The sequence below is a fragment of the Acipenser ruthenus genome, chromosome 7 (genome assembly GCF_902713425.1).
Source record: "Acipenser ruthenus chromosome 7, fAciRut3.2 maternal haplotype, whole genome shotgun sequence".
Taxonomy (NCBI): Eukaryota; Metazoa; Chordata; class Actinopteri; order Acipenseriformes; family Acipenseridae; genus Acipenser; species Acipenser ruthenus.
The window spans coordinates 10,171,168-10,196,396 of NC_081195.1; the positions used below are offsets into that span (position 1 = coordinate 10,171,168).

General features: G+C 37.1%; 1 protein-coding gene across 2 annotated transcripts in view; it reads right to left on the reverse strand.

Annotated features, from left to right (window-relative positions):
• Positions 1-389: 389 nt before the first annotated feature.
• The window catches only part of LOC117415751 (anthrax toxin receptor 1-like), a 33,206-nt gene continuing 8,366 nt past the window's right edge, over positions 390-25,229 (reverse strand). Inside the window, exons 4-18 of one of the 2 annotated variants that reach the window (XM_034026482.3) lie at positions 25,111-25,192; positions 24,990-25,023; positions 24,821-24,900; positions 24,647-24,715; positions 24,212-24,292; positions 24,063-24,123; positions 21,078-21,176; positions 20,130-20,199; positions 11,545-11,623; positions 11,026-11,121; positions 8,951-8,989; positions 7,970-8,068; positions 7,639-7,803; positions 7,456-7,536; positions 390-2,626 (exon numbers count right to left, since the gene is read on the reverse strand). In XM_034026482.3, coding sequence (XP_033882373.2) covers positions 2,387-2,626; positions 7,456-7,536; positions 7,639-7,803; positions 7,970-8,068; positions 8,951-8,989; positions 11,026-11,121; positions 11,545-11,623; positions 20,130-20,199; positions 21,078-21,176; positions 24,063-24,123; positions 24,212-24,292; positions 24,647-24,715; positions 24,821-24,900; positions 24,990-25,023; positions 25,111-25,192 — 1,375 coding nt within the window. In that variant the 3' untranslated portion in view covers positions 390-2,386. Of the gene's footprint in view, positions 2,627-7,455; positions 7,537-7,638; positions 7,804-7,969; positions 8,069-8,950; positions 8,990-11,025; positions 11,122-11,297; positions 11,360-11,544; positions 11,624-20,129; positions 20,200-21,077; positions 21,177-24,062; positions 24,124-24,211; positions 24,293-24,646; positions 24,716-24,820; positions 24,901-24,989; positions 25,024-25,110; positions 25,193-25,229 lie in introns of those variants that run through there. The other variant, XR_004546447.2, reaches the window with a different exon arrangement.

Genomic DNA, 25,229 nt, shown 5'->3' on the forward strand with positions numbered 1-25,229 from the left:
AACAGGGCTGAATTTAAAATGAATTACTTCAAAACTCAGTGGAAGTGCATACGATATTCAGGTGTTATTCCTGTTGAATTCAGTAGGAATTCATTATGAATTTGCGGCCATTATTTTAAAGTGTTACCAAAAGGCCTGATATACATATCCTGAGCCAAACGGTAGGCGGCTGACCCCCGACCTCAGAGTAGTCTGCTCCTTCTGTTGCCATTTAAGATATGAGTTTTCTGAGGGAGAATTTGGATTTTGAGGTGCACTTTCTGTCCCTTAGTTACAGTAAAGCTGTATTTCCTTATGACGTATTTGTCTTTATGATACAGAATGATAGCATCCCCAAAGTGTGTTGAGACAGAACGGTATTATTTAGAAAAGAAGAACACTGAGAATAGTAGTTTGGAACTTCATTTTTATTAGTACTTAAAAAAAATGTTATTTTTGGAAAAAGAAACACATTTTTCCATAATGCTTACATTAATACATGTAAAAGAATAACTAATGTTTTCAGCATTCCAGTATCTAACGTCTGAGCTTTGTCGGAATACATAGTTGTTAATGTTCCCATAATAAACTTCTAGATAGTATTCCAAATGCATCTAAAATAAACATGGGTATAAAGATCTACTCGATAGATAACGTTTAACATAAATGCATTGTACCTGTACCTATGCCCTCCTAGCAGGTTAGTGGAATATTGCTCAAACCCCATTAATCAGTACTAATTTTCATGACAATAGTTTACCATTGATGGAAAGCTACAAAGAAAGAAATCTTTCAATGTGTCACGACAAATTCACACTCTAACAGGAAATAAGTGCATGCAAACCCTAAACATCTTTACTCCATAAGCCATAACAAATGAATGCAATACTATGAAGATAGGCCATGTTATTAAATTCATAAAGAATGAAATAATTAAAAGAAATGTATAACAAATGTAAAAAAAAACAAAAAAGCAAATGTATTGTTAGGTAAATGAGGTTAACTCCAATGTTGTCATCACATGCATACAGTGTCCTGAGCCATCAGCAGCCACCTTGTAATATTCAAGTACCTACACCCAGACCCTGGATTAATAAATTAGGTTGTGTTAACTGCCCCGCAGTAACCATTTGTTTGTTGTAGCAAAAGTTTTCAAAACCACATTCAGTTCTATTAACATACAGACCGGGTATATTAAGTGCACTCAGCACTCAGAGAGATGTTTCAATTTGATACTACAATTGGAACGGCCTGGTTTTACCTTGAAAAGTGTGATAAAACAATGTGATTTAAAAGCTTCTAGGTGCATAGAAAGGCTTTGATATTACAATCAATGTTCTTCTTGCTGTGACACCAAATCAACCTTTTATTCAGTTACCACTTCCTAAGTTCCTTAAGTTTTGTCATTTTCACTTACAGAAAACCTTTTGACTGTACTTAAAAAAAACAAACAAACAAAAAAACCAACAACAACCCTTCAAACCACTACAAAAGAAACAGTGACATTTCACAATACATACATCTCTGTACAATCTTTACCTTCAAGACTCAGTGACTAATACAATTGAAACAGAACATATTTGGCATTTTATGACATTGTCATGTAACTAGGTCACTTATGTAACTGACAGCAAATAAAATAAACAAAAATAACAGCTTGGAGTTACATGACTAAATCGATTATTGGATCAACCCATGTCAAAATCAACCAGGAGTCTTTACATGTTCCCGGGAGGGTCAGTGACTAGCCTGCAGACCTAATTAGATGATTCTCAGCACATTGTTGAGCTAAAAATACTCTTACCTCTTGACATTGAAGGCATATTTAAAATCATCTACATTTACTAGCATTTCATTCTTACCTGTTTATATCTTCTTATATGTGTTCTGAATGATTCACTTGTTGTTTCAGCCTGTGCAACGCTAATATGCTTCCCCGCCTCACTTACTCAGTCACAGTCAGTCTAATAAATCTTTTCTGCCACATAATGATCTAAGTGGACACAACAATAAAGAATCATTCTGAATACACACAGGATAATAGGGTGTTAAGCAGAATAGAAATCAAATATTAGGAAAATGCTGATGATATAAAGTATCTCGTTTAATAATACACTTGCAATTCAGTGTTCTGGTGATCTGAAATTGGCTTTAAAACCAGAATTCATTTTGTAAAAAAAAACTAAAAAAAACTAAAAAACAATGTCAAAAACAATCAAATATCGTAATTGGAAACTTTACATTTTCTGGGATTTTCAGTAGTTGATCTCTGAATTATTTTTGCTGTCCAGCAACAAACCTCATACATTGTAAGGCAACCCCAGCTTTAATAAATACTATACGTTTGGTCAAAGTGGAGATTTTGAACCCATGTGCACTTTGCATCGTGACTCCTGTTTTCTCGTGGTTAGTTGTCTGGGCAGGGTGGTGGGCGTGACGGGGGCGGTCCGGGAGGCGGGCGGGCAGGCGGGGGTCCTGGTGGAGGTCGACTCAGCGATGATCCTCTGGACGGGACGGTGCTCTGGGGAGGGGGAGGGGGAGGGGGAGGGGGCGTGGTCGCTCTGTTTAGAGGGATGGACTCTCGTGGAGCTCTCGGGGGAGCACGTGCTGCTTCCTCTTTCACCCTTGTGAAGTTAATGCATCTTCCCTGTTAGGGCAAGGAAAAACACATAAAACGGATCAGAATCTATACTGTATAGCTGTGTGACCCTCGCTTTCAGACAAATAATGTCACCATTTTCCTGTACACAATCTACCAAAAGTTACTGAACTAAACACACTTTCATTATCCATTTAAAAAACAAGAATGCTTAACCTTATTTTTGTATTGATTTATTATGAGAGGATATATTTAATTATCTATCTAAGTAGTAATCGAAATATTTATTTTCCTAAAGCTGACTGCTGTTGTTGAGAAGACATTGTTAGATGCAGCAGAAAACATTGAACTTTCAAACCCTTCACTAAATTCCAGTAATCTGCATATGTGAGACCTTTAAATAAGATAGCTTATCAAGATGAACCATCGGTCAGAGTTTAGCCCAGTGATCTGTCTGCTACTTAACATGGTCATGACCTCTCTGGGTCTTAGCATTACCGTCAGATCCTAGTAGATTATAAATAAGCACACAGGCTAATGGAGGGTGTCAAAATACTGGTTCATACAACTATTATTTTATTTCACTCTTTAAATGCAATTATGAGCCATATCAGTTTTAAAAATGAATACACAAATTAAAACAATTAAATGAAAAGTAAAATGTAAAACTAACAAAGTACAATTGTAAATGTAAATGAATTTGAATACTGTTGTCTGTCTTATATATATATATATATATATATTTCCAGAGGACAACATAAATATCACAACTCATGAAAGCCATTGTGGTAGTTCCTTAAATATCTAATGGTTATACCACAAACAGTGGATTGCAGTGTCTATTCAATTGATATAAATGACAGTGGATATAAATACTGCCACTGTTAAATAAATGAAGGGCCCAAGGTTAAAAAAGATCAAGCAACCAACAATGTGTTGTGGTCTCTTTAGTTTGCTTCGGTCTGTAATGAAACCATTCCAGAACATTGATATTCTACTGATTTAAGTGACAGCGGGCTTTAGATTCCCAGCTGTTCAGAGAAACTGAACAGCTGTTTTTTTTTTTAACAAATTGGTAACTTTTTAATTACTTGGTCATAATGAAGTAATATCGATTAAGGTTGTAAAAGATGTATAAAGTATATAGAAGGAAAAACAGTATCTTTGCAATTAACTGACTGATTAAGATGAACAAGTAAAAGCCTCTCCATACAAGCACAGACTGACTGTGAACCGGCGACTTCATGGCCCCTCAGACAGTCTCAACCTTAAGTTGACGAATCATCTTTTCTCTGTGGATTCCCAAATTACACAACAATAGCAGCTTGTGCAGGTCAATAGATATGTTATATCATGATATGATGAAGTTACTTTCAGAAAAAAATCAAATCAATAATATATAACATGCCCCTAAGGAGTGTAATTTTGTCATGAATTATGCTTACTTCATATATTCTATTTATCTTAACAGTGTCATATCTACAGCAAATACTACAGGTATCTATAATAGGGATCTTTATGTACCAAGTTAATGCAAATCTAACATATAACATTGGACATGATTCTGTTTAGTTTATTTCTGTCTATAAATATATGTGCCAAGAGAGGTTCACCCCTTTTTAGTATTTTGATTTGCCACCAATTAAATTAATTCAATACCCCCATTGTGTTTATATAATTACATTCTAATTAATTACACATATAATACAGTGTTACCAATATATTTGAACAATAAACCAATTATGTGAATTAGTGAATGAGAGTGTAATAAACCATTTTATTCATAAGATGAACAGGCGTAAAAAACAACTGGTTTAACACTTTCATCAGTGTGTCTGCTGTCTTAATGTGTTGAGCATAACAAAAAGCACAGCAGTGAAAATGCATATCTAGCCCATTCTTGGAATCAAACAAGAATCCCTAAATCCATTTGAATTACTTTCACCTCAGTTGAAATGAGAGGGGCCGTCAAAGTGTTGCCAGTTTCTGCCGCACTGTTTGATTACTTGTCAGACAAACAGATGGCGAGTTTAAAGGCCACGAGCCATATTGTGACAGAAAAGATTGGATTCTTTGTTTGGTATGCTTAGGTCTGCACCAGGGGAAGAAAAGAAATAGCCTCATTTTTAAATACAAAGAGGGCCTTCCAGAATTTCTACTTGTGCAGGTTATTCTGTAGCAGGCCTTCATTATGCTTAAGAATGTGGATTCCCAAACGATGACACTGAACAAAAACGTCCTTGTTTTCCTTTTAAGTTGCAATAATATTAAGAGACATTTTGTTGAACTATTGACTTATTTTTTTCACTACACTTTTTTTCATCACACTTGATACAAAAAGTAACAATCCCAGTCTAATCCGGATAGTTTCTATTTATAGCAATATTTAAAATATAAAAGCAGATGATTTCGAGATTTCTGACACATAAATAAGAAACCTCTCTAACCTCCAAAGTGCAACAACATAAATAGACTAATGAAGAACGACAGTCACAATTACTCCAATACCACTGGCATACTGTACCCCTGCAGTGTGATAAGCATTACATCTTTAAACCAAGGTGTCCGAGTATCATGTAAGCCTTTGCTAATGATCTGAACCACAGCAGCTGTCTATTTCCCAGTTTACAGTCAGCGGCTCAGCCTGTTGACCCTGTGAAGTAGCTCATCAGTCTGCCTGCATCACCTCCTGAGTGCATTCATCGCCAGCCCCCCATACTAAACCTCTCGGTTGGCTAGAGCTTGCTGTCTGCCGCAAACAATTGAGAGCTGTTAAAGCACCATATGGAACGAGGCTCCTACCTCCACTCACATCTGCATAGTATTCATAGGGCACCATTCTCATTCCAGCCATATGTTCCCCCTTGCGCTCGCCTGTTGTTGTGTGTGCTCACCAAATTGTTCTTTTTGCTGCACACGACTGCTGAGGCAGCAAGTGCTGCCCTCAGCCTGACTCCACCATATCAATCACCACTGCCCTCGTCTTCGCTACAAAGGGGCTTCACAATAACAGGTTTGCCTCTTGTTGTAAACGGGCTCATGTCACTTTACGGGCTCTCTGTTTAATAAGGTATTAAATCAGACCACCAAGTGTCTGATTTCTGGTCGTAAAAAAAAACAACCACAAAGGGAATCAATGAAAACAATTGAAATAAGCCACCCATTCACACTGACTTGTAAATTATGCAAAACATCTCCTTGGTAACCATCCTTCTTTCTCTGGGATATTTTGACTAACATTCCTTTATATGAGAACCAAAAACACATTTTAAAGAAACAACAACTTTTCTCTGAAAAAAAACATGAACCTACCATACTCATCTAATCTACATAACTTTGTTCAGTGAAACACAGAAAAAACAAAACATAGCCAAGCTTTGTTAGCCTGTTTGGTTGCATTTGTATATCATAACCCTGGTGAAGACATTAGCCACACTGTTTGACCTCAGTTTTACCTGTGTATTATGTTATCATATATTCGAAAATATAAATATATCTGATGTTTAAATTTGAATTACACTTTCAAGCTTTCACTTAGATTTGATTTATTATGCTATTTATTTTAAAATGTACCAAAACACAAACACAGCCCTTCCTTACATGAATACAAACCCCTTTGTACTGTATAGTTTAGTTGTTTTTAAACAGTAAGAGAGCTGTATTTCCCAATGCTTAACACATACTACAGAAAAGGAACAAGGGTTTCTAAGATACATTTACATGACACACTGTCCCAGGATACAGCTGGCATATTGTAGCCCTTTCTAAAAAGCTCAACACTAACTTCTTCTTAAAGAAATATAAAACCCATTTGTTCTGCAGGTGGGTTGAGGAAAACTAGATGGAAAATAATTTCAGAAGCTTTTATCTCATTAGTCCACAAGACATTCATGTCATCATGTTTTAAGATTAATCCCCATCTTACATGTAAGACGTATTTGTCTTAGATGAGCTGATAGAGGCGACTAAAAGGTCAACTTACAGAATCTGGAAGAACTGAGCCTGTTTCTTCTTTTAAATACTCGGAGTACTAAGAATCTAGGCCAAGAAGCAGTGAATGGTACTATTCAGTGTTTCACAGATGGGTTACCATGACTAACTCCATGGTAATACAATAATGCAGTACTGGATGTTGTGTTGTGTTGTCCTTTATATGACAGCAGTAGAAGGTACAGTAACTGAGGAATAAGCCACAGATTGAGTCTGTAAATCACTAACATGTTTGTTAGGCTTCTATGGCAATCTGTGGACTCTCAGCCTACAGATACACATTATTTAATTCTGATACTGCGTCAAATAAACATGTATGGTTGGCAACTGGTTTGATGGGCTAAAACAGAATAAAACACAGAATTAACTGTGAGTTTTGTAACCAGACTTAAAATGTGTGTTTTTATTTAATGTGTCCCTCAGCACTTTCAGTTTATAATTGTAATAAAACCCATAGACCCATGCTCTTAATGGACAGAGCTAGAGGAAGTAAATTGGTTTTACTGTAGCTCTGGAATGGCCACATATCCTATAAATAGCAGATATAAAACTGAAAACTATTGGTTCTTTCTAACAATTCTGTATTCGTGTGTACACTGGGATAGATAGTGGATAGTGGATAGATATTATCATCTATTTCAAATTATTCTCTTTATTGTTTTTAAATATTTGTATCTAAACTTAGAAGGCCAATAAACAAACATTTATGCAAATTCTGCTTTTTTTATTAATAGCCCCTGTGTTTTAGCTAAATTGGATACTTTCCATTAAACTATGCCAATCGTTGTTTGGAGGCATGCAAAATTGTACTTTAGAGAATAAAAAGCCACACCCAATACTGTCTGCATCTAATAATATGCTATATGTGGTATGTGCATTACACTTACCTGATCTCCAGGTAGTGGCCTCATGAGAGACACTTGATCATAGCCCCTCTGAAACAGTGCCCACAATGCATCAAGTTTGCCCTAAAGAAGCACAACAGTATAGCGTGAATGCATTACGGTCAATTCAAAAGAATTTTCAGAATCCATACTGTAGATTATAGTGCACAAGATATTCTAAATTACCTGGATCGGCGTGTACCATTTTCTCTCCTGAGGCTGCCTCCTGTCAAATCTCTTTGGCTTTGGCTCAAAGGGTTCAAACTCTTGTTCGGGCATTTTAACTACAGCATTCTTGGGTTTCTCCAGTTTAGCTCCTTCTTCTGTTGAACCTTTACCACCCCAGCGTACCTACAAAAATATGTAAACACTTATTTGGTATACCTGGGCATAGTTTAAAAGGTATAAAAACACTGCAGCATTGAGTGTCATGATGAAGTAGATTATCGTAAATGTAGGTTCTTTCTCCACTCTATCCTAGTTGCCAGGTGGATAAGTAGAGAACAACACAAAGTACCTCCATTCTTTTTATGCCTCCAACTCCTCTGCCTCCATAGTAAGACGCATCAACCGTTGGCCATTTTTTCTTTGGCATTCCATCCTCATCATCAGATTCCTGAATAGACACACAACATATGTTATCTACCTTTATCAATTCAAATAACATATCCCTGAAACTCTTTGGGGGCTAAAGGCTCTAACACAAAGGAACAGAATACTTATCAGAGCAAGAAGCAGATTGAATTAGTCCACAGTAATTCAATTAGCTCCTTGCTAAGTGAACTAAAAGGGCTTTCTGGGAAAATATAGCATATTTGCATCAACATGCTACAAACATGTGATGTTTATACAGTGGGCCCAATTTTCCTATTGCCTATGTCATACATTTACTATGTAGTGTACCCACAATGGAAAATACAGGCCAGCGTGGTAACAGTCAGCCCCCCCCCCCTCCCAAAGGATAGTAGATTACCAAACCACAAAAACACACACACACACACACACACACACACAGAATTTAACTTTAACTCAAGTTGTAATTTATGAATAGTTCATTGCATTGCTATATGCTATGGTTTAAATGCAGCGTTACTGTAAGTGCAGCTATACCCAATCAGAACAGACCTCTGTCTCTGCAGCTTTTGCACTGAAGCTCTTTTATTTCTCAGCACAGATGTACGTTAGCAAGAGAATGTGACAAAGATCTTTTCTATTGAACACTGTGATCTGGCTTTGGAAAGGGGGGGAGATACAAGACGTCTGTTATTGCTGTCTGTGTTTCATGAATTAAAGTACTGAGCACTGTATTTAGTAATAATAATAGATACATTGTGCATAGTTACATAAGATTATATACTGTAGGTAATTCACTACTAATTGTCTAACATACCACTAACCCTGTTGTTGGTACAATCATATTCAAGAACATCATCTAAATGCGTAACTTAATGCTACAGATTCAAACCTAGATTAGTCCAAAAGGTATAATATTACTTACAGAGTCAGGGGGTGGTGGAGGTGGGGGCTCTTTAATCACCTTTAATAAAGGAAATGGATAAGAAAGCACACAACAAAAACACACTGTAAGTTTTGATCATATTTTAAACTGTGGGTTTTTGAAAATGAAAAAAACAAGAAAATAAATACTAATAGTAAGCACAACAAAACAATTTGACAATCTTGGAAATATGAGAGTGATGAGTGACTGTTTTTAAAAAAAAAGAAAAAGCAGCTGTACTTCTCTACTTTTCCCATATTCAGTTCCATATTTGGTCATTAAAATATTGCCAGCATTCCTTACACACAACATGGTATGTAATTTCCTCCAAGCAAAACTACTGCAGACAAATCATCACTATACATGGTCTTTACCACTGACTAAATATGTTGCTTTAAGCACTTTTTCAATAAACTGCAAAAAAAAAAAAATTCTAAACTAACTGGGACTATGACAGGGAGAGCCCTGTTGCTGATTCTTGCGCAGATGTGTGCAGCTGGGACGCGGAACAGGAGATGCGTTGCTGGGCAACCAATTGAGCAGTTAGGCACTGAGCTGATCGGGAGGTTCGGATTGGTTGGGGGGGAGTGCCCGGGGAGGCTGTGCAGGCAAGTGCTTACAAAGGTACCACGAAATGTTCTTGTCAGGACACTGCACTCTGATGGGCTATCATATTATCGTTAATAAAACAATGAATAATCCTCTCCCTACACCGAAACCCTAATCTTAAGGTCAGTATCCTATACTGCAGTCATTGCACATCTAAAGTAGTTCATGTTTGGCAGTGAACAGGTGTTTTTGTTACTTAAAAAAAAAAGTGACCAGAGGTGCTGACTTCCTCAGTTGTCCTGACAGGAACATTTCGTGGTACCTTTGTAAGCACTGCGCTGCCCGGAGCTCAAAAAGCGTCTGCTCCACAGCTCGAGACTGCATGGTCATTGCTACACAGACGGGCGCAGAGCGAAAGCTTGCGCTTGTTGACATCAAGGAGAAAAGCGTCCGCGTCGCAGGATTAACTACTACGGATCCCTTCAACTGCAAGACAATGGGCAATTCTCTATGTGTAACATTTCATTTTCAAGCTTGTTCTGGAAATACATCTAGCATGTAAAGGACCAGTCAGGCAGGAAACATAACCCTTAAGGCAATGTGCCAGGACAGTGTTGTGGCTGTAATTAAGGAATTTGACATTGTTATCAGTTTAATAACATCACGTGCATCAAGGAACCTGTCACCTTGTGATTCAGCTTGGTTTAGATTGGGTCTCTAGCTGACCTAGGGCCTAATTCAATTAACTGTTTAGCAGGGAAAAAGCATATGGAAACATATAAATGCATACAATAAGGAAAACGAAGGCAGAGTAATATTTATGTTGCTTTGATTGAAGATATGTTCATTAAATCCCCCAAAATGATGAAGGGTAGATTTATAAAGGGGTCTTTAAGTTGCCAAATAGATGTCTATACTATCTATACTGGATATGAAATAGAGTATCACATTACAGGACTGTTTAATTGCCTTATTTATTTATTTTTAAATGTAGTCGTCGCCAATGGATCTTTTACCCTATTTTTTCCTCAATTTGGAATCGCCAATTGTATGTATTGATCTCGGACCATCGCTGCAACCCCTGTGCCGACTTCGTGAAACGGCAGCAGACACACGCGTCCTCCGAAACCTGCCTTGCCAAGCTGTCTTTTCGCACTGCAGGTCCACAGCAAAGCCATCAGACCTATAGTGCCGGAGGACAGCACAGATCTGAATGGCTCCACAGCAGACCCGCAGGCACCCTGTCGGCCACATGAGTCGCTGGTGCACAGTGAACCAAGGATTACTCTTCTGAACTGAGCCCTCCCTACCCGGGCAGCGCTCTACCAATTGTGCGCCGCCCCCTGAGATCTCCAGGTCACGGTCGGCAAACGACATAGCCTGGATATGAACCAGCGATCTCCAGGCTATAGGGCACAACCTGCATGCCACGCGGAACCCTTACTTGCATTATTTAATTCTATTCAGAGATATCAGAGTAACTTAAATTAAGATACTGAAAATGAATTAGAAACAATATGACTTACCACAGTGCAGCATAGAGGCCAGAACCACCACATCAAAAGAAGACCCAGTAATAAGAACAGGACTAACAGTGTGATCAGAAGTATTGTCCCATCAAACTGTATAGAAAAAAAACCCAACACACACACATATATATAAAGACACTGTTAACTGCACAAGGTGTAGAGGTACAGGGAAAGATAAGGCTTAACTAAATGTTAAGAAAACAATATAAAGAAATATTCTAGGATTATCATTTTGTCTAGCTCCAGAGAGATGCTATAAATAAACTTACTCTAAAAGAACTGAAACAACCAGGTGAAACTGAGAGCTGAGGAACCACCAGAGAGGAGGAGGCTGCACAGAAAAAGAATATGAAAGGAAAAAGAGCAAGAAACAAAAAAATAAATCATTCAGAGTGAGGTCAACAAGAACAAATAGAAAGTCATAAAAGAGTAGAAAGTGACAGAATGGAGTGTTTCTGAGATTCCTAAGTATACGCAAGCAAATGAGTTGAGTACAGTGTGTAGCTATGTACTTACGCAGTGAGTGGTGGTGATGTACACAGAGCTGGTGATGAATGTTAAGCCCTCATTCATACTGACTTGCAGATACACAACTCTAGAGTACAAACACATTGTTTTTATATTGATTAATATGATTTAGTTATAAATTTTCTTGTCATAATGATACACATAACATTGTATAGTTGACCATTGTCATAATGATACAGAGAATACTGTATAGGTCTGACCATTGTCATAATGGAAACTACTGTAGATTATTAAAGGGTTGCAGCTTTAAATAATATACTAGTTACACCGATGTTTTCAACATAATTAGAGTTGTGTTGTGTTCACACGGTTGGAGGGAGTACTGGTAAAGTGGATACAGGATACAGGGAAAGGAAGGGCAGAGAATTGCTGTTTCTCTTCATAAATGTTGCTGAGGATAATTAGTGAAATATGTTTAATTTCTTTTCCCAGTTGTTTTTTTTACCTTGGATGTGTGAATACGAATATCAATAAACATTATGTTGAAAGATACATCCCGCAATACGACCAACACAGGATACAGGTAAGGTAAAGTGTTTGTTGCATACAATACAGACTGGTCTGTAACCCTTAAATTTTAACAAATAACAAAACAATAAAGTTCTGTACCTCACTATATGCAATCACTCTAGATACAGTATATACAGACGTGCTCAAATTTGTTGGTACCCCTCCACAAAAAACGAAGAATGCACAATTTTCTCTGAAATAACTTGAAACTGACAAAAGTAACTGGCATCCACCATTGTTTATTCCATATTTAATAGAAATCAGACTTTGGTTTTGATTTTTTATTCAACATAATATTGTAAATAAGAAAACAAATGAAAATGGCATGGACAAAAATGATGGGACCGCTAACCTAATATTTTGTTGCACAACCTTTAGAGGCAATCACTGCAATCAAACGTTTTCTGTAGCTCTCAATGAGACTTCTGCACCTGTTAACAGGTAGTTTGGCCCACTCTTCCTGAGCAAACTGCTCCAGCTGTCTCATGTTTCATGGGTGCCTTCTCCAGACTGCAAGCATAGATGTTTGATAGGATTCAGATCAGGACTCATAGAAGGCCACTTCAGAATAGTCCAATGTTTTGTTCTTATCCATTCTTGGGTGCTTTTAGCTGTGTGTTTTGGATCATTATCCTGTTGGAGGATCCATGACCTGCGACTGAGACAGAGCTTTCTGACACTGGGCAGTACGTTTCGCTCCAGAATGCCTTGATAGTCTTGAGATTTCATTGGGCCCTGCACAGATTCAAGACACCCTGTGCCAGGCGCAGCAAAGCAACCCCAAAACATAACCGGGCCTCCTCCATGTTTCACTGTAGGTATGGTGTTCTTTTCTTTGAAAGCTTCATTTTTTCGTCTGTGACTTGCCAAAAAGCTCCAGTTTTGACTCATCTGTCCAAAGGACATTCTCCCAGAAGGATTGTGGCTTGTCAATATGCATTTTAGCAAATTCCAGTCTGGCTTTTTTATGTTTTTCTTTCAAAAGTGGAGTCCTCCTGGGTCTTCTTCCATGGAGCCCACTTTCACTCAAAAAACGACGGATGGTGCGATCAGAAACTGACGTACCTTCACTTTGGAGTTCAGCTTGTATCTCTTTGGCAGTTATCCTTGGTTCTTCTTCTACCATTCGCACTATCCTTCTGTTCAATCTGGGGTCGATTTTCCTCTTGCGGCCGCGCCCAGGGAGGTTGGCTACAGTTCCAGGGACCTTAAACTTCTTATAATATTTGCAACTGTTGTCACAGGAACATCAGGCTGCTTGGAGATGGTCTTGTAGCCTTTATCTTTACCATGCTTGTCTATTATTTTCTTTCTGATCTCTTCAGACAACTCTCTCCTTTGCTTTCTCTGGTCCATGTTCAGTGTGGTGCACACAATGATACCAAACAGCACAGTGACTACTTTTCTCCATTTAAATAGGCTGAATGACGGACAACAAGATTGGAGACATGTGTGATACTAATGAAAGAAACTAATTAGTTTGAAATATCACTATAATCCAATTATTTATTATCTTTTCTAAGGGGTACCAACAAATGTGTCCAGGCCATTTTAGAATATCTTTGTAGAATAAGCAATAATTCATCTCTTTTCACAGCTTCTTTGCTTTATTCTATGACATACCAAAGGCATGCAAGTATACATGATAAAATAGCTTTTAATGTCATCACTTTTCAGGAGGAATGAAGCATTATTTCAATGAGCTGTAAGGGTACCAACAAATTTGAGCACGTCTGTATATAAAAAAAAAACAGCACCAATAAAAATACCTGAAATGATTGTTATCTCAAAATGGTAAGGGCATGGCAGACTCCTTATTCTAGGTATTAGAGTGGTTTAAACCTGTCCTAGGCATGTGGAATTCCCAAAGACTTTTACATGCCTGATCATGTGCAGTACAAAAAATTCCCAATACTACCTTTGGGTTTTGTAGTTCTATTTTATCGTCAGTTCATCTGGAGATTTTTGTTTTGTGGTCAATAAAAAAATAAAAAAAACAATAACTAATTCTAACATATCTTTTTTTTTATTGCATCACACTTCCCTTTCACATACCATTAATTCTAACCAGCACTTTAGGAAAATGTAAAGGTCAAAAGATGTGGCACAATTAGCTGTTAAAAAGCTAAAAACAGATACATGTGTAGAAAAAAGGAAATGCATGTCGGGTGCAGGTACTGTTTCAGATATACATGCAAACCTCTCAATTAAATGTTTATGATTGCAAAGTCAGTAAGAAATGGATAAGAAAATATGAACTTTCACAATGAACTCCAATGTTTGCTATAATAAAAATATATATATATATCACTTGATCAGCAAAGAAATGTAATCAGTAAAATATGTAGCTGGAACTAGATTAGTAAGTGAATGTAATTCATATAGGGCAACAATATGTTGGAAGCTAGAAAGATGAGGCTGAAGTATTATGTGAATTATGATCTCAAAGAAAGATTAGAACAAGGGCAATGTGTTTTGGATGTTGAATAGGATGTTTCTTCTGTTGCTACAAAACATACGGTTGAGAGGCAGACATGTCAAAGACGTAGATTTGTCATTCGTCTTTCATCAATGGCTCTCCAATGTGTAACATGTTCTGGTATTTATCACAAAGAAATTAAACTTTGCAGCTGATGCATAGTTCACACACCCTAGTCTCTGTAAGTCGCCTTGGATAAAGGCATCTGCTAAAAAAAAAAAAAAAAAAAAAGAAAGAAAAAGACAAAGGCTGAATTCTGGAAATTATTGTACACCAAATTCTTCCATACTGGCTTAGTTACAAAACAATCTTTTTCACACAATAACTTAAAAACTTAGTAAAAGCATAACAAAGTGTAATAAAGCATAGTGAAAGCATGATAAAACATAGGTATGCATTGTAAAGAACAGCAATGTATGGTAAAGCATATTAATAAACATGGCAAACCAGGGTAAACTATAGTAAATACATAGTGTAACCATGGGAAAAAAAACATTTAAAAGGACACATTTCCCTTACTAAATATATTGTAGCAATCTCGGTTAACGCATCACACAGGGCGAGGCAATCCACACACAGACGGAGGGCGGGCACGAACCCGGGACCTCTCGCACTAAAGCATAGCGCCGATATACGCTCCTTGCAAGGGAGCCAGCTCTTTTGTACAACGGTATCGGCGCTATGCTTTAGTGCGAGAGGTCCCAGGTCTGCGCCCGCCCTCCGACTTTGTGTGTGGATTGCCTCACCCTGTGTGATGCGCCTGCCTGTGTTAACTGAGATCGCTACAATAGAGCAAGCACATTTTCAAAAGAAAAAAGCAAATGTTAAAATATTATTATTTGCACATGTAACTGCATACCCTTGAACTCCTCAGAATAATAAATAGCACTGCCTGATAATAACAAAAAATGGCCCAAATTAAAATGAATAAACACTACTTTTCCATTGAGGCAGACACCTACTGGACTGTTTTTTTATTTTTTATTATTCAAATGTAAAGATTACAATTACGATTGGTTTTCCAGTATTAATTATATTAGGGGGAAAACTTGATCAGCGTATATTTAAAAGGCAGCCTTCTCAATTGCCATCTGCTTTGCCAGATGAGCCGAATAAAATAGTTTTTAGAGTGCTCGTATGTTCCAGTGAATAGTATTCAAAATGTATATTTTGTTACAATAAAATAGCGGCATTTTGTTTCTGGGCTTATGTTTCCATGGACACCATGAATGGACCAATCAGTTGCGAGCTTACAAGCGATGTTGGTGATGAAGACCGAACTGTACAATCATACACCTGAGTCAGTAACCGTAGAGCAGAGTTATGACATTGTATAACATTTTTTTAAAAACAAACAACCTACGTTTTCTATGTAAGAGCGTCTTTTTTACTCAAAGTGTATGAAATACAGTGAGTATATGTTATAACACTGTAAAATGTCTTATGCATTGATTTAGAAGATCGATCTGAAACCTAGCATATACAATTAATTCAGGAAACGATATTCACATTGCACAGTTAATTAATATGACTGATTATTTTATTTTAAAGTGCTTTATTTTGCGGATTCAGTCTTTATTAAACGAAAAATATCACATATAAGCCACAAGATGTACCGGTCAGATATTTTGCATCAGTTGCTGTAAAACTGCTGGTGACAGTTTAGACACAAAATACAGATAAAAAGTACACCCACACACACAAAACACACACACACCCACACCCACACAAAAACACACACACACACACACACACACACACACACACACAACACAACACACACAAAACACATACACACAACACACACACACACACACCACCCACACACACACACACAACACACAAACACAACACACACACACACCCACACAAAAACACACACACACACACAACACAACATACACACCCACACAAAACACACACACACACACACACACACACACACAACACAACACACATACACACAACACACACAGCACACAAACACAACACACACACAACACAACACACACACATACACACAACACACACACACACAACACACAAACACAACACACACACACAACACACACACCCACACAAAAACACACACACACATACACACACACAACACACAAACACAACACACACACACAACACACACACAAAACACACACACCCACACACATACACACACCCACAACACACAAACACAACACACACACAAAACACACACACACACACACAAACACACAACACACAAACACAACACACACACACAAAACACACACACACACACACACACACACAAAAACACACCCACACACCCACACACACAAAACACACACACACACCCACACAAAAACACACACACACACAACACACACACCCACACAAAACACACACACACACACACAACACCCACACACACACACAACACACAAACACAACACACACACACACAACATACACACAAAACACACACACAAAACACACAACACATACACCCACACAAAACACACACACACACAACACACACACCCACACAAAACACACACACACAACGCACACACACACACAACACCCACACACACACAACACACAAAACACACACACACAACGCACACACACACACAAAACACACACACAAAACACACAACACACACAACACCCACACACACACACACAACCACACACAACACAAACACACACACACAACACCCACCCATACACACACACGCACAAACACACAAACACAACACACACACAAACACAACACACACACTAAACACACACACACACACAAAACACACACACACAAAATGCAAAGGAATAAATGGAATACATGAAAAAATAGAACACAAAATACAGCGGATGGCTTAGCTTTTCTGTATTCAGATTTACTACCAATTAATACTGCTTCTTATCTTTAATTTAGAAATTGCTTCAAATTTTTCTCTTCTGTCTCACTTGGTATTATGGTATCTATATAATGTGACATTGTCTGTTTTTGTGTCTGAAATATAATTTCTCTGTTTCATTGGAGTCTGGTTCTGTCTTTTTATCACCACTTTTTTTCTGTGTGTAATTATTGCAAAACCGAACAGAGTTTGCTTAAATATGTGGACTTTATATACTTTGTAATATACTGTGTGCTAAGACATGTTTGTGGTTTTAAAATATGTGTCTATCAAAGTTAGTAAAATGTGAAACGGCTGGGACATCTTAACAGTGGTCACCTGCTGGGAAGTGCTTCCCTTCCGGGGGTTTCCAGTCTCAGAGGAAAGAGAGCGAGACAAAGAGACAAGAGGAGATACTCAGAAGAATAGCAAGATGGATCGCTGCTGTCACAGTTCTGCTATAGGGAGGCACTGTGAGCTGTAAAAGCCTCAGTAAGATGCAACTGTTGCATGCAGTGACAATTTCAAGTTATTTTCCTTGCTCTATTCTTGTTGTTAAGATTTGTTTACTCCTTCTGGAAATGTAATGCTACAAGGGGCTGTGTACAATACCATCAAGAGGTATTGTGACAAAGCGATCTAATTTGCCATCAATCAGTCGATCACCCCACGTTCTAAGAGCACATTCTAGAAGCTTACAGTCATGTTTAACAGTCTATATAAATAAAAAGGATATGTCACTAATTTTAATTCTAAAAATCACCTCATTAAATGCCTGGGTGATAGCTGGAGACAGTCGGTGGTATAAATAGTATGATTTCAGAACATCAGAAGATATGTGTAAGAGGCTGGGTGATATGTGTATATATATATACATTATATGACCTAAGGTTTAAAAATGTACAAAGCAAGTGTTTTCTTATTTCTCTCCCTTGTTTGACATTTCAAAAATAATTCCATGAGACAGGCTCTTTATTATTTCTTCAAGACCCAGCAGGCACCACTGAACACAAACTGAGACAGTGGACCTCTTTCTCATGAAAGCCATGTGGCTTCTTGTTAAACTCCATAGGTGAAGCTATCCAGCATAGCAACAGAATGACACAACCCATGGCTTTGGACCTCATCTTTACAGTTTGAACCTTTCAGGATTATTGTTTGTAAATGTAGCCTATAGGCTCTGTCTATTTACATTTAACTTCTGTTGTGTGGCCCCTTTGACCCATACAGTAGATTTATTTTACTCATACCCTCAGCACTATAACTCAGTCATAACTGGTTCTGCTTTGCCTCAAGCCCTATTACATCCCAAATGGGCCATAATTATTGGTATTACACTTCAGTAGAGGATACATAGTATAGCATGCCATTCAGAACAGCATTCCCAGAGAGGGCATGAAAGCAAAGGGGACCCCCATAACTCAAAGGGACTTGATTGCAGTGCCATTTGTTGCTCAACAGAGATAAACAACAATGCTCCTAATGCACAGTCGACTGATTAGCTCCATTTGTGGTTTTGTCATGGTTCATGTGGGCCAATTGCTTATCTTCTTTCTTTTATGTGAGGATGGTAACCACTATTGAGACAAGGAATGAGCATGTGGCTGCTCTCTAGGATCCCTTTGTTGTAATAAATCACCCTTTATCCTGCCATGCCTTCCCAAAATCAACTCTACTCAGCATGCGGGAAAACCTTTTGGGCAATGTATAGGATAAATATCAAGCAAGCTAACTGGTTTAATTCGACAGCATAAACAAACATGGAAATTCCATTATGCAATAATGAGGGTCAAAGCCCAAGTAATAACAAGGACAAGTGATGAATTCCCTGCCCAGGGGTCAAAGATGATAACAGTAAGCTACACACTGAGCTCTGGCTATGGCTGAACTGCACTCCACGGTATCCTTACTTTGATAAACTCCTCCTTCAAGGCGGGGTTCTCCCAGCAATTCCTGCCTTTTCCCAGGAAAATGTTAATGGTTCATAGCTGGCAGTCTGGCACCTTTCACACTGTGCTTGAATCTCTGCCTAATTAACTGAGCTTGTTCACTTCACACAAGGCCGTCCTGCCACTTTCTTCCTCTGTCGGCCTTTGTGTTGCCAACTCTGGCAAAGACTTCAAAAGCCCCCCACTGAGGATCTCATTGTACAGCACATATTACACTGTCATGTTTTATACATGTACATACGCCGTGGTATTAACCAACAATGGGTTTAGCTACAGTATATGTCTCTACTTGGCCATTATCATTAGCAGTTTTTACATAAAATATTCTTTAAATTAGCCTATCAGAGTCTTGTTAAGTTGTCCCCAATACTACTTCAGTGCTGGGTAGAACTACTTGCAGATTCATTTATTTGCCCGAGATCAAATCATCAAAAAAATAAAATATGGCAATATAATACATTTAAAAAGGATGTTCAATTTTAAGATTCAATATTTCTGAGTAATTCCCAGAATTCAATTTGTTTTCATTGCTGCTACTTAGCTTTCCTCTTAGAATAAGAAAGATGAACTAACTTTTCACAATAATAAAACTAGCAGGACTATTTCAAAGTACAGATCTGAAGTATTGCCTTAGCCTCTGAATCTATTTCCTTGTGTCCCTCTTCACCCAGCCCCCCTCCCGTCAGCTCATTACAGTACTTTATATATAAACCTGATCATCATTTTAATACACCAGAGAGAAATAATGACACTTACTGTCCAACCTCATCTATTACTGGAGCCGGGCACAATAAATATGTATCTTCTATGTCTTCAGGTTTCTCATCTAAAACAAAAACAACAGACTTTTAACATTTAAATATACAGTATATTCTAAAATGAGGAAATACGACAATAGGATGTGTCTTCAAAAACATATAATGCAATAGTAAACTTAGTTTGTGCGAAAACATGATGAATGTAATTTTCAGAAGATAGTGTCTACCTGGAATTTGTATGTTGCTAGAATTCTGTAACTGTAAACTAAAACACATGAGTAGAATACAAGATAGTTGCTTCAATTGGACAAGACCTATCATGCCTAAAAAGTGCAGAGAGCACACAAAATGTTCTATTTCAGCCTGACTTTGCATTTCACTGGAATGCATAACATTGGTTTGTTAGATTTCAAGTATTGACTCCAATCACAAACTTGGCTGTCAAACAGAGACTTGGGTGACATCTATGAAGGCTGAAAGAAGCATATCATGTGGCTGCAATATAAGAATATTAGGTCAAGGTCATATGCAAATTTCACTATGGTGTTTATGTAGCCACAGAGATATGCACCTATATGAAATAGTTTCTAAGCTATGAGGTGCTACATGTGCAGCTTTGTGGCATACTCATATAGGGGTATAACCTTTATGAAGATATATTATTATTACCTATATCATACTACCCACTGGTTAGGTTTTACATATTTGCCATGCAAACCTCACTGATCTGTTGTGGTAAATCAATGATCTAAACTGCAGCAAAAAACATGCTCCTAATTAAGAATAAAAAGATTCTATAATTATCATAAAATGATTCCTACAGGGAGAAACTAAATGGTTTCATTATGGTATTAAGGTGCTGAATGCATACACATACAGGGTTTAATATATGTCAGATCCATGTTTAGGAAGCAATAATAACAGCACAATAAACAGAGTTACTCACTTATGGTAAGAGTGTCATTGATTTTAAAGCTGCAGAGAACCTGATCAATATTCCTTGCGTGAGAGAACCCATTCCCTTTTACAACAACCTGAAAGGACTCTGAAAAATCAAACGAACAGAACATTATGCATGACACTGGAAAAAGAAACGGCACTCAATTAGTTTGTTGCTTTAGAAAAGCAGGTGTTGCATCTGTTTTATTTGACACCATGACAGAGCAGTTGGCAGGGTGCTAGAGAGACAATGAATAAACACACACGGATAATGAAATAAGCAGTGACCATAGTTTGAATATCTTTTTCTCATGCAGAACTAAAGCAAAAGAAATCTGCTCCATTGGTGCTAATAATAAAAGTGATGCTGTTCGCAAATATCTTGTATTCCATAGCCATGGGTGTTTTTCCTACTGCAGAGAGGTGATCTCTGACCTTGCAGTTCCTAAAGGCAGGACTTTGTGGAGTGGAGGCCGATAAACAGCATATGTTACAGATAGAGAAAAAAGACAGGGGCTTAAAAACCTGTCTAAAAGCTGAAAACTAGTGGGGAAAAAAATGAAAGTGAAAGTATCCCCCTGTTGTATATGAAATGCAATTTTTTTAATACTGTTACTAAGTACCGCTTTACAAAGTATAGTGCTTGACAAACATTGATATCGTCAAAATGAATTGCAATGCATATATATGTATATAAAATACAATAAAAAAAACTATAATGGTAGTTTTATTAACTTATTTCACTTGAAATATTTTATTCCTAACATTGAATAATTATTTTCCTAGATACTGTAGAAAATTATACATCATGTTTTTACTATGGCTTTTAAATTTAAAATGTTTAAGAAATGAAAATGTAACACAGTTTTGGTTCTACATAGAAGTAATTTTTGTTTGTTTCTCATTTAGTATTTTACGAGGTGAATTAACAAGAGGAATGGTTCGTAAGCAGCAGCAATCTTGAAAGAAAATGGCTGCCTCAGAAAAAGGAATGTGACTGTGGTTGTGGCAATGGCAGCGGCTTCAAGCATGTCATGACCTTTTACATCTGCTGCTCCTGCTCTGCTGTTGGCTGACAATTGAGGTTCAGTACAAAAACTCCACCTACCAGACCGACAGCCCAACCCCCTATTAACATGTCACTTGTACAAAACAACCGTCTGCCTTTATAATTACACTTACTTCACATTTAAATGGCTGACGAGTCCATGAGTCTACTCTGCACAAAATGCTGCATTGCATTAGATTCATGTAATAACAGTCTGTTGAAATGGCTAATTCTATTTAATTTTGGGCCCGGGCTGTAACCGCGTCCTTTTCTTTTTTAGTTACTGTCAGATTATACATTGTTGATTTTGACAAGATAGCAAAGGGAAAAAGGTCAGCTCTGAAATAAGCGGGCAGCGCTGGCAGCGAGATGGTGGGTTGAAGCTGGTGCGCGCTGGCTGTGCTGTCGGCTTCGCTTGTGTGACTCTGATGAGAAGCTGACTGTTTGCATCCACACCTGGTAGTTGACATGGCCGGTAGGATGCCACATCCAGCAAGGCCTTTCAATCACATCTGTGTACTGTGAGCGTAATCAAAGCAACGATGCTGTCAAGTTATATAGCAGGCACCTTCAACTCCAAACTGATGGCCTGTTTACAGGCTGCATGTCCCGGTCACTTTAAATCAGCCTGATTATAAAGATAGATGCAGACCAATCCACACCACGAGACAAAGAGTGTGTTTAAAGATATATATATATATATATATATATATATATATATATATATATATATATATATATATATATAATGTATTATGCACTTTCCACTGTATTTAATGTATTGTGCATTTTTTTTTACTGTATATAATGTATTATGCATTTCTCTGTATTTAAAGTATTATGGATTTTCTTGTTGTTACTGCATCTTGTAAAGCGTTTTGTGATGGTGGTCCACTATGAAAGGCGTTATATAAAATAAAGATTGTGCATTGTTTTGTTTTTAATAATAGAGATATGTGATGTATATTTTATACTTCAAAAGCTTTAAGTTTATAAGCACTGCTAGTTATATTTGTAAAAAATAACAAATATAAGGCATTACTGTGAATAAGAAATACTTCTCATAATCTTAAAAAATATTGTTTAAAAAGTACCAGAAATATTGTTGATGCTTTAAGAAAGTATTGTGCAACACTGGGAATGCACATTTAGTCAGAATAAACAGTAAAAGCATATTTTAAATGCAGACATTAAACTAAAACCTACCATTTCAAAACAGTGTTTGAATTTCTCTATTGTAAGGATGTACACCCTGACTAGATAATATTTTAGAGCTAAAACAGATCCTGGAAGGTAGAATGTTGATTTTTATTTTTTTTTATTTGAATTATCCTGACACTAGATTAGAAAGAAAAATAATGTACTTATATTTTGGAAAATATATACATTAGCTATGTTTTAAACATAAACCAATAACCGACTAAACAGAAACACAAACTTCAAATAAATAGGTTAGATTTATTCAGAATTAGGTTATAAAACATGTCCACTATTTCCATATATTCCATCTATTTCTGTGTTGAAATCTGTTTTCACTACCGCCTAGTGCTTCTTTACTTGGGTGCTCCCATGCAAATGGAAGATATATCTGGCTTGACATGACCTTATTAGAGTGCAGTAAGAGGAGGAATTTAATGCATTATCTCGACAGCAAGTAAGCACAACAGTGCCTCAGTTCTATACTTGATCAATTTTAATATTTGTTAAACACTGAGCACATCTGATATTTCTTGTCCATCTTTAAATCAATTCCGTTTGAATCCATCACAACTAAACCTTGTCTATTATTATTATTATTATTATTATTATTATTATTTATTTCTTAGCAGACTCCCTTATCCAGGGCGACTTACAATCGTAAGCAAATACATTTCAAGTGTCTATACTGAATGATACATAGAGTAGAGTATCATATAGAGAACTTAACTCAATCTGGGTCCTTACCTCCAGCACAGACGCTTGATGGTTCGGCTGCTAAGATTTCAATACAGGATTTCCTAAGAATCTGTAAAATAGCAGCATGGGTTAACCGTCAATCAAACTTGAATCAGACACAAAAAAATAATGATTTAAAATAATACTGTGGTACATACCGAGTCAATTATACCTCCCAGAGCATTAAATCCTCCCAATACAGGAAACACATGATCTATAGTGTCAGCTATTGTTGCCAGCTAAAATAAAAGAACCGATGTTGGTAAACTTACTATTTGGTAAGGATTTTCATTTACATAACACAAACGCTTCTGTTACAAGATTGGACATCCCCAATGAAATAAGACAAGCAGTTCAATACAGTTTCACAATATCCAGTATTTAGCATATGTCTTGATTGCAACGATTACAATATGTGGAGGATGGCATGGGCATTAGGATACTGGCCACTTAGAGAAATACTTATTTTTATTAATAAAAACATAGATGAACATACATAATAAATGTGAATGGTTGCTTGGAATGATACTAAAGGTAATATTAAATGTTACCATATTACAAATCTGCACTGTAAATTATGAGTTAACAATTACCTGTGTTTCATTAAAATCCTTCACTCCCACACAATAAACAATAGCTCCAAAACCTCTAGCTCGTTCAGCCTAGATTGGGTAGAAAAAAAGCAACATGTTAATACAATCATGTCTTACGCAGAGTAATTACAATTGTAATATATTACAATATTACTGCTCCAGCCAGACACTTACTTCTAGTTGTGCACGATAGAATTGTTCTTCGTTCAGTTCTCCATCAGTCAACGCAATTATCACACTGGCTGTCCGAAAACCTTTCAAATAGAAACCGATATACTACTTAGCATGTCTTGAAAGTATATTGTATTGACATGGACAGTATATCACTTCAAATAATTCTTACCTCCATAATTTTCATGGTATATTTGTTCATTTGCCTGGAAGTTAAAAGGAGTTCAATGTTATTTAAAAACAGAAGTAGCATTAATACATTAAAATAAATTCAATTAAAAAGAAAGCTATACCCTTTCCAGTCCTAAATGCATAAATGTATCTCCTCCAGGCACCTCCCTTTTTAGAGAGATAAGTCCTTTTCTTATGTCGTCCCTATACAAAACAATACAATTTTTTTTATTCGTTGAAA